General features: G+C 35.7%; 1 protein-coding gene across 1 annotated transcript; it reads left to right on the forward strand.

The window, feature by feature from the left end:
* On the forward strand, nucleotides 1-2602 carry LOC136855365 (reticulocyte-binding protein homolog 2a-like). Its single transcript, XM_067132284.1, has 2 exons — nucleotides 1-31; nucleotides 171-2602. The coding sequence occupies exon 2, from the start codon at nucleotides 1414-1416 to the stop codon at nucleotides 2533-2535; it is 1122 nt and encodes a 373-aa protein (XP_066988385.1). The 5' UTR covers nucleotides 1-31; nucleotides 171-1413; the 3' UTR covers nucleotides 2536-2602.
* The last annotated feature ends 8775 nt before the right edge of the window (nucleotides 2603-11377 follow it).

The raw sequence follows: 11377 nt of genomic DNA on the forward strand, positions 1-11377 counted from the left end.
ACTACCTTAGAACTACACAACCTTTCACATGGTAAGAAATTATCTTTTATACTATTTATACTATTGTGCGAAGTGTTTGCTATTACTCATTATACTAGTGTTATTTACTGCTGTGCTATTATAATTGTTGCCTTTTAAGATGTTATTATGGTGTTACTCATATTTTGCAGACACCTAATCTGCGGCAATGATTGACATATGATACCTAATCTGCGGCAGTGATTGACCCATGATACCTAATCTATGGCAGTGAATTGGCCTATGATACTTGGCACATGGCAGTGAACTGGCCTATGAGACAGAACCTACAATAGCGACCTAGGCTATGGCTATGTTTGATGTGGCAGGACCGTGCATGGGGCATGTGACTACTAGCCTGGATTTTTTACTGATGCATTGAAGACTTTGTTATTAGACACTCGAATCCGGTTCTTCCTTTTGTGTCAACGTAGCCATAATCAAGAGTTGCATTGCTGATTGGTGTACTAAAGCAACCATTCTCGCTGATCTGGAACCATGTTACCTATTTTCAATCCTTATTGTTATTATGCACATGATTAAGCCATCTTGGTCATCCATTGCATTTTGTTATTTTCACTTAATTTTCAGTTTCTGTATGTAAATATTTAAATTCATTTAAGCTCATTCTTCTTAGTATTTGTCAATTAATGTTAATAAATTTATTTTTGTAATCATCTTATTATTTTCTAGTAATTATCGAGGTGTAGGTACCAAGCGCCTATTACCTTCCATCTTAATTTACCATCAAAAGCTTGACAAGTGGCGCAGTGAGTAGGATCTTATTGTAAAATTACTAGAATATTATGTAACTTAAGTATGTGTTATACCTTTTGCAGTTACCAACTTCAATTTGGATTGTACTACCTGTGAAAGTTGATGAGTTTACAAGGTTTGTGGCTTTGTCTTGAAATGGTTGCTGGATTTCAAGGTAAGGTTCGTTTGTGCTTTGTCATTTAGATTGTCATGTGAAAGTGCTTCGTGGTGAAGTGGATTAACAACTCGTTGTGGTGCAATATCTTATTGTTTTGAGTTTTGTGTAGTCTTGGTGAAGTTCTAGGAAAAGGTCGAGGTCAGGAAGTGAATTAGAAACTGTATCGTTACCCTATTAATTTTAGCTGAGCCAATTTTGATGATTGTAGGGTTAGTTAGGGGTAAAGTTGGTTTAATGTTCCGTTTCGTTCTGATTGTTTACTCTTCCTTGAAAATTCCTATTGTTTATTCATTTTCCTTATGCTAGTTATTTGCATGGAAATTTGTGTCATTGAAGGAATTATGCCCATAATAGACACTGGTAATCGCTGATTATACTAGGTGGTTAGTTGAATTCAGGATTAGCCATAATTTTTGAATTTTGTATTGTTGTATTTGTTGTTTGTATACTTATCTATTATCATGAGTGTCAATGAGTTGATGGATAAGGCTATTAAGCTTGGTATGAGTGCTACTGAGGCTGAAGAATTTATTGCTAAGCAACAAGCTAGGGAAGATAGATTAATGGAGAGACAGGAGAAAAGATTGCAGATGGAGTTAGCAGAGAAGGAGAAGGAAAGAGAAGAGAAGGAGAAGGAAATGGAGAGACAGGAGAAAAGATTGCAGATGGAGTTGGCAGAAAAGGAGAAAATTTTGAAGTTAGAGTTAGCAGAGAAGGATAAGGAAAGGGTCTTTAAATTAGAATGTCTTAAAAGGGAGCAAGAGGAAAAGGAGGAAATCAGAAAACATGAGCTCGCTAAGGCAGCATTAAGAAGTAGTGGTGCATCCAGTGGTATAAGTGGTGATATAAAAACTTTACCCAAAATTCCCCCTTTTGATGAAAAAATAGATGAAATTGATGTTTACATGGACAGATTTGAGAAGTTAGCTGTATTTCATCAGTGGGATTCGGCAGACTATGGTATACTATTAGGTACATTATTAAGAGGACGTGCTTTGAAGGTTTATTGTGGACTTGACCCTGCTATTGCAAGTAACTATGATGAGCTAAAGTTAGCATTATTGAAGGCGTTTCAGGTTAATCCTCAGGTTTATCGAAAGAAATTTCGAGAGGGCTATATTGAGTCAAATGAAAGTTTTGTGCAGTATTCGCATAGGTTAAGACAGAATTTTGATAAGTGGTTACAATTAGTAAATGTAATTAAGTCATATGAGGATGTTTGCGATTTTATGGTTATGGATCAATTATTGGCTAATTGTTCTAAGGATTTGAGAACATTTCTTTTAGAAAGAGTATGTAAGAATTCACATGAGATGGCATTGGCCGCTGATAGGTATTTGATAGCTCATGGAGTTAGTAAATGTAGAAATGCCAAATTTAGGAGTTCTGATAAAGGTTCCAAGTTAGGAAATCAGAATAAATCTGATAAAGTGACTGATTCCTTTAAAACAGTTCGATGTCACCTGTGTAAAGAAACGGGGCATATTAAGCCAAACTGTCCTAATAACCCAGTTAACTTTGCCCAATCTAAATCTTCTGATAAAAAGGTTCCTAAGATAAGTATTGCTCTTGCTTGTAGATAAGAATGGAATTGTTTTTGGCAAATCTGTAGAGGTTCTATTTGATACAGGTTGCAATACGGTAGTTATAAGTGAGACTTTGGTTCCAAAACGCTATCTCAGTAAGGTTAAAATTGTTAAAGTGTATAATTTCGTTGGTGTCCCAATACATTTATCACAAATTAAATGTTTCATTAAAAGTAAATTCTTTTCTGGTAGAGTAGATGCTATAATTGCCCCAATTAAATGTGCTGAGGTCATTGTTGGATTGATTCCTGGTTTAAAGCATCACATGAAAGGAATAGAATTGTTGGATAAAGTGCCTGAGCCAAATAATGTAAATGAGTTTAATGTTAATGTGATTACTAGAGGACAGAATCTTAAATCTACCACTTTAAAACCATTATCAGATGTCCTGACAGAAGTTAAAGTAGATCCTATAGACTTTAATAATCAACAGTGGACATGTGATTCTCTGAAAACAATTAGGAAAAACTTGAAAGATGAGGATGAGATAGTTTGTAGAGGTAGAACTATTAAATACATAGCAATTAACAATGTAATTTATCGTAAGTGCATTAAAAGTACAAATCAGTTAGATGTGGGTGAGATGCAAATTATTGTTCCACTTAAGTATAGAGAGATAGTTATGCAACTTGCTCATGAATCTCTTATCTCTGGTCATTTTTCATCTAGGAAAACTATTAACAAGGTGTTAAGTAAGTTCTATTGGCCCAGAGCTGGTGCCGAGATTGATAGATATTGTAAATCTTGTCACAGATGTCAAAAATTTGGGAAAAGGGTTAAGAAAGTACCTTTGTGTAATATGCCTATTGTTTCTGGAACCATTCAGTAGAATAGCTATTGATATCGTAGGTCCGATCGTTCCAGCTTCTAGTCGTGGTTACAAGTATATTCTTACAGTAATTGATTTAGCTACCCGTTACCCTGAAGCTGTACCACTTAAAAATATTGATACCATTACTGTAGCTGAAAGCTTGGTGGAAATATTTTGTAGGGTGGGTGTACCTAAAGAAATCTTAAGTGACAGAGGAACCCAATTTAAGTCAGATCTCATGGCAGAAATTCATAGGTTATTATCCATAAAGTCTTTGTTCACGAGTCCGTATCACGCCGCATGTAATGGAACTGTAGAGCGTATGAATGGAGTACTCAAGAATATGTTGAAGAAGGTTTGTTGCGATCAACCAAAGGAATGGGACAGGTATATTCCTGTAGTTCTTTTTGCCTACCGTGAAATTCCAAATGATACTCTCAAGTTTAGTCCTTTTGAACTTTTATATGGTCGTAATGTCCGTGGTCCGTTAGCAATCCTTCATGAATTAATTGCTGATAAAAGCACAAATGATGAAGTTAAAACTTCTTTATCAATATGTTTTAGACCTGCGTTCTAGATTGCAAGACATGGCTAAGATGGCAGTTAGCAATTCTGAGATCAGTTCACGTAAGTACAAGGAGTATTTTGATCGTAAGTCAAAGCCTAGGAAGTTTGTCGAAGGGGATGAAGTTCTAATAATGTTACCAAGTAACACTAACAAATTTTTAATGCAGTGGAAAGGACCTTATATAGTTAACAGTTGTCATAATAATGGAGTTGACTATTTTGTTAAGGTTGGGAAACATCTTAAGCTGTATCATGCTAATATGCTTAAAAAGTACCATAGGAGAAAATCTGTAAATGTTGTGCAAAAATCCGTAGAAATGGTTAAAACTTCAAATGGTTTGTTTTCTGACGTAAATTTTGATCTTGTTAATGTTGGAGAACCTGTTTCAGATCTTTGTGACATTGAGTATTTGGAGGTTGATAAAACTGATTATCAAATAAGCCCTGAACTCAAAAATAATCAATTTGCTGAACTTGTTAAATTATTAAGCGAATTTCCTGATGTAATAAATGATAAACCGGGTGTTGCCAAATATCTAGAGCACAATATTCAGTTAACATCTGAAGTTCCAGTTCGTGCTAAACCCTACCCAGTTCCAGTTAACTTGACAGCTGAATTTAACAAACAAGTTGATCAGATGTTGGCATTAGATATAATTGAACCATCAATCTCTCCGTATTGTTCTCCAGTTGTGTTTGTAAAGAAACAAGATGAGTCTTTAAGATTATGTATAGACTTTCGAAACCTTAATGAATTGACTGTATTTGATGCTGAACCCATGCCACGTATAAATGAGTCTTTGCATGAACTTTCTAATAAGGTCTATTTTACAGAGCTTGATTTATGTAAGGGATATTGGCAGATACCATTGACTTCGGAAAGCAAAAAATATACGGCATTCGCAACAAAATATGGTTTGATGCAATTCAAGAAGATGCCCTTTGGACTTAGCACGGCTAGTTCTACTTTTGTAAGACTTATGAGGAAAGTTTTGGCTGGTTTGGAAAATACCACTTGTTATTTTGACAATATTCTTATTTATAGTAATAACTGGTCGGATCATTTGATTCATTTACGTAATGTTCTATTAAGATTAAGAGAGCATGGTTTAACTGTTGGGCCTAAGAAATGTTTCTTTGCTTATAAGCAAATTAAGTATTTAGGTTACTCCCTTGGGAATAATTCTTTAACACCTCTTGATGAAAGGATTACAGCTATCGTAAATCTCCTCTTCCAGAAACTAAGAAACAACTTAGATCTTTCCTTGGAGTTGTTGGTTTTACAATAAGTTTATTCAAAATTTTTCCATTTTATCCGCACCCTTAAGTAGTATGCTTAAAAAGGAAGTTGTAATACTCTGAGTTGGAGTGAGGAACAGATAAGGAGTTTTAATAATTTAAAAGCCTCTTTGACAAAATCGCCTATTTTGTTGTTGCCAGATCTAAATAAAACTTTCTATCTTAGATCTGATGCATCCATGGACGGAGTAGGTGCAGTTCTTTTGCAGGAAAGTAATAAGATACTAATGCCGGTATCATATGCAGGAAAGAAGTTTTCAGATGCTGAAAGACGTTATTCTACAATAGATAAAGAGTGTTATGCGATAGTGTGGTCTGTTTTAAAGTTCAAAGAATACCTATACGGTAAGGAATTTATTTTGCAAACAGATCATTTACCATTAACTTATCTAAATTCCATGAGGAATAAGAATGATCGGTTGATGCGATGGGCTCTTAGTCTTCAACCTTATACTTTCTTGATTGAGTATATCAAGGGATCTGATAATATCTGTTCAGATATGCTTAGCCGTTGTATATAGTGGTTTCGGGATATTTAAGTTATTTAGAGATTCTAGTTTTTCTTGGTATGAGGGTTTGTCAGGTGGTAGTGTTATTTCTCTTAAAACTAGAATTCTAAAATGATAGTGTTATTCTAAGCAATAGATGGCATGGATATCTTTAGCAAACATCTTACCAATAGATGGCGCTGGTTGTGGATGTCATTCAGGAATCCTTGGTTTAGGTTGTTTACCTGGGTTTATTGTATAAAGTCATAAGCCACTACCTTAGGAACTACACAACCTTTCACATGGTAAGAAATTATCTTTTATACTATTTATACTATTGTGCGAAGTGTTTGCTATTACTCATTATACTAGTGTTATTTACTGCTGTGCTATTATAATTGTTGCCTTTTAAGATGTTATTATGGTGTTACTCATATTTTGCAGACACCTAATCTGCGGCAATGATTGACATATGATACCTAATCTGCGGCAGTGATTGACCCATGATACCTAATCTATGGCAGTGAATTGGCCTATGATACTTGGCACATGGCAGTGAACTGGCCTATGAGACAGAACCTACAATAGCGACCCAGGCTATGGCTATGTTTGATGTGGCAGGACCGTGCATGGGGCATGTGACTACTAGCCTGGATTTTTTACTGATGCATTGAAGACTTTGTTATTAGACACTCGAATCCGGTTCTTCCTTTTGTGTCAACGTAGCCATAATCAAGAGTTGCATTGCTGATTGGTGTACTAAAGCAACCATTCTCGCTGATCTGGAACCATGTTACCTATTTTCAATCCTTATTGTTATTATGCACATGATTAAGCCATCTTGGTCATCCATTGCATTTTGTTATTTTCACTTAATTTTCAGTTTCTGTATGTAAATATTTAAATTCATTTAAGCTCATTCTTCTTAGTATTTGTCAATTAATGTTAATAAATTTATTTTTGTAATCATCTTATTATTTTCTAGTAATTATCGAGGTGTAGGTACCAAGCGCCTATTACCTTCCATCTTAATTTACCATCAAAAGCTTGACAGTAATCTTAAGACCTAAGTAAAGTTATACGCATGTTTTTAATCTTATATTTATCTAGCAAAAAGGATCTGTCAAATATGATCTGTCGGTCTTCCAAAACACATTTAAAAAATTTCTTTATTAGATTTCTGTAAAAGAAAACTATTGTGCCGGCTTTGTCTGTCCGTCCGCACTTTTTCTGTCTGCCCTCAAATCTTAAAAACTACTGAGGTTAGAGGGCTGCAAATTGGTATGTTGATCATCCACCCTCCAATCATCAAACATACCAAATTGCAGCCCTCTAGCCTCAGTACTTTTTTATTAAATTCATGGGCCGCGGCTCATACAGCATTATACCGAGACCACCGGAAGACAGATCCACTTTCGGTGGTCTTGATTATTCGTTGTACAGAAAACTCGATTGTGCTGAAGAAACTTTGGCACATTTTTTACTTGTTTTAAACTTGTCACAGCCCCATCCCATACACTGAACATCATTTACTCACACCCCTCCCTTAACTGAGAGAATAAGCCTGAAAGAAAATGAGAAATTCGTAGATAAACCACCAGAATCAGTGGAAAATCTTTATGGTGAAACCACAGCTTTCATTTCCTCCAGAGGAAAGTCTCATTAGAGTTCCTTTTAGTCATATATGGAACACCAGGCATATCAAAGACCAGGATGGTCGGCTGGGTCTCTTGAAGCCTTAATGACAGCTTGATGGAAGCTCTCTCCAAGTGAAGCAACGCACTTGGGTTGTTCTTGATTAATTCAGTAGCCTTCGTTTGTATGATGAGTTGTGCATTATAACAAATCCCTCTCAATTCGCGGATATTTGTGGCGGTTAATTCTTAAAAGATATTTACCTAAATGCTTCTTAAAAACCTAGATGTTACTTAATTTTTTTAGTGTAAAAACAATTTTTCTTGATATTTATAATTAGAAATGGTTCATAATTCTAGAATAAAAACATCATTAAATTCTGTAGATAAACTCTTATTTTCTTGAGAGAGAGAGAGAGAGAGAGAGAGAGAGAGAGAGAGAGAGAGAGAGAGAGAGAGAGAGAGAGATAAATACTAGACCATGACACTGAACGAAACAGAAGAGGGAAATTCTTTCTCTCAGTCTCACGGGGCTATACCCAACCCCAATCGCCTCCCCCCAACCCACCCATGGGAAAAAAACATCCCCCTCCCCCACAACCCCAGACTTTCAACCCCACCGCTGCATCTCCCTCAGACGCCTCCAAAGAGAATGATTCAGTTGTACTGATTCACGCGACATAAATTCCGAATTCCACAGCAGCGTAATAAGTTCCCTCAGTTTCCGAAGATTGATTTCGAGGCGATTCGAACAGAGCCAACAATCCCAGGTCTCACTAATTCGGAACTGCGCAGGTATTTTTACGAATCAATAAATTTTTGGAATAGAATAAAGATTAATTTAATTGTCTTCAAGTAGAAAAAATATAAGAAAGATTTTCCTTTATCATGGGATCTGAAACTATAAATATGAACATACATTTCTCATACTGAAAAATGAATTAATTTTATACTTATGCAAGAAGACTACTAAAAACGTAATTACAACCATCCGCTTATAACTCGGGTTATTAATATCGCGAAGTTTAGCAAAATTTGAAATTTAGTGTTAAATACAGTAAGGAAACTTATGCTAAAAATATATAAATATCTATTTTACAATCTTGTTCACATAAATGCTAAAGAAAACATTTTCAGAGCTCAGTGTTTACTTCATGATGAGATGTTTTCATCATGAAACAAATATTTGAATATAAAACTAGAAAACAATTGTGATTTTTGTAAGGTTTATTGCTCCCCCGCCCCTCTCTCTCTCTCTCTCTCTGTCAAGATAACTAGAGTTTTATCAACAGAATTGACTTTCGTTCTTTATTGCAGAATTATGAACAATCTCTGAAGATCAATATGACAAAGGCATATTTCCACTCTGAAAGAAAATGAATGCATTAAGAGCAAAAATATTCGCATCACCCTTTCAATTACAGTTCAGAAGGAAGTATTTATTTCGTAACTGATGCACATTAAGTAACGATTCCAATTACAGATCATTAGTCAGGTGATTACCGAGAGAGGGACAAATGGTCTGCCGGAACGACGACCAACGATGTTGTTTTTTCTTGTTAATTTATAGCCACCGCTTTGTCAAACAGTTAATTTGTGAGCTAACGACAACAGCATAAGCGTGTCAGTAATTTATTTCCACAGACGCAAACTAATTAAAACTGCAACTCCCGTTCGTAGTGATAATACGCGTTATATATTTATACACAGTGATGATACAATTTAAATTGTGAGGTAGAGTTTGCTTGAATATTCAGTGTATATATATATATATATATATATATATATATATATATATATATATATATATATATATATATATATATATATATATATATATATAATATAAATATTAAGCTACAAATGTCCTTTAATATCTAACTTGCTCTACCTCGGAAGTAATATATTTTCATGTATGTTACCTGAAGGGGAATTTTTGGGTTGATAATAAGTTGATCGTCTCGTGGGCTCGAACCACGGAAGACAAGAACTCAGGACTACAGTGACGCACATTAAACCACACAGTCATCAAGGAAGGTATAAGTTGATACCTACTCCCACCTACAAATCACTGTCGAACTCAGGTATTTGTAATTTGAATCAGTATCAACTCATTTCTACCATGTTAACCTTGTAGTGCGTTTGTTGCATGCAGCCATATTATGAATGAAATTTATCACGTCACCGTGATTCATATACAAGCATTAAGCTACAAATGTCCTTTAATATCTAATTCACCCTAGCTGGCCAACCCGGAGCTACCCGGGAAAACTCTGAATGAAAACCGATAAACTCTCTCTCTCTCTCTCTCTCTCTCTCTCTCTCTCTCTCTCTCTCTCTCTCTCTCTCTCTCTCTCTCTCTCTCTCTCTCTCTCTCTCTCTCTCTCTCTCTTTTCCTCTTTTTCCTCCCAACATCCCCTCTGCTCTCTCTCTCACTTCCTCTCCCTCTCACACTCTCTCCCCTTCCTGTTGAGATAGTTACTTCAGTTACATTGCCCAGCATTTTTGACCTGTTATATTTCATCACTTCTCACTCTCCATTCCTATAGTGGCTGAACTTGGACTTGAAGGGCATCGGGAGTGACACTTCATCTCAGCAACCTTGAAAGCTATGGATTAGACACTAATATCTTTACTTTTCGGTTAACTGTACATTTAACTAACTTCCCGCCCCCTTCTCACCCCACCCCTTCCTATTGAAGCTGAACTATGACTTAATTGGCATTGGGAGTTTCACTATTCATCCCAGCAACCTCAAAAAGTATGGATTAGACACTAATATCTGTCATTTTCGGTTATTTTTGCATATCACCCCCTTCCCGTCCCTCTTCCTATCAGGGCTGAACTTAGACTTGAAGGGCATCAGGAGTGTCACTATTCATCTTAGTGACCTTGTAAACTATGGATTAGATATCAATATCTGTCGTTTATTATTATTTTTACATGTCATCCCGTTCCTACCCTTTCTCACCCCCCTCGTATTGGGGCTGAACTTGGACTTGAAGGGCATCGAGAGTGTCACTATTCATCTCAATGATCTCAAAATCTATGGATTAGACACTACTATCTGTTGCTTTCGTTTATTTTTGCATGTCACCCCCTTCCAACCCCCTTCTCTCCCCTTTCCTATCAGGGCTGAACTTGGACTTAAAAGACATTGGGAGTGTTTTATTCTTCTCAGTGATCTTGAAAACTGTGGATTAGACACTAATATCAGTTGTTTTCTGTTACTTTTACATGTCGCCCCTTCTCACACCACACTTGCTATTGGAGCTGAACTTTGGCTTAAAGGGGATCAGGTGTGTCACTATTCATCTCAGCGGCCTCGAAAACTATGGATTAGACACTAATATCTGCCGTTTTTGGTTATTTTTACATTTAACCCCTTCTCATCCCCTTCCCACATACCCCTTTGGTGCCAGTGATGTCTTATCCCCACAGTCTTCTTTCCCAGATGATATGTCATATGTATACCAAGTTTGGTTAAAATTGCTTGATGCATTTCAGACTGTGTGTGGAACATCCACACGCACACATACATACATCCATTTATATATATATATATATATATATATATATATATATATATATATATATATATATATATATATATATATATATATATATATATATATATATATATATATATATATATATCAATTACAAATTCTTGATTATAAATTCTTAATTATTGAAGAACTTCATTCTAATGATATTAAGGTACCCTCACAGTTAATATATTTATTTTCTGATAAAAAATAGAGAGCACATAGGATAATCTGATGTCTTTCACCACCTACGAGAGAAAATCCAGTAAAAAAAAAAAAAGTGAGGAGTACCCAAAATTCGTAGGAAGTCTTCACGATAATGCAGTCAAAGCCTTAGTTTCCTCTGTAAACGGATGTCATTAGATCCCTGTTTACACATATATGGTACGTTAAGTAAATTAAAGGATTACACAGCTCCTTGGCTCGCTTGAAGTCAGCCATAATCTTGGAACTTGAAATGAGCCACTGCTGGGTGGTTCTCGATTACTAAAT

This window comes from Macrobrachium rosenbergii, chromosome 31, assembly GCF_040412425.1.
Source record: "Macrobrachium rosenbergii isolate ZJJX-2024 chromosome 31, ASM4041242v1, whole genome shotgun sequence".
NCBI lineage: Eukaryota > Metazoa > Arthropoda > Malacostraca > Decapoda > Palaemonidae > Macrobrachium > Macrobrachium rosenbergii.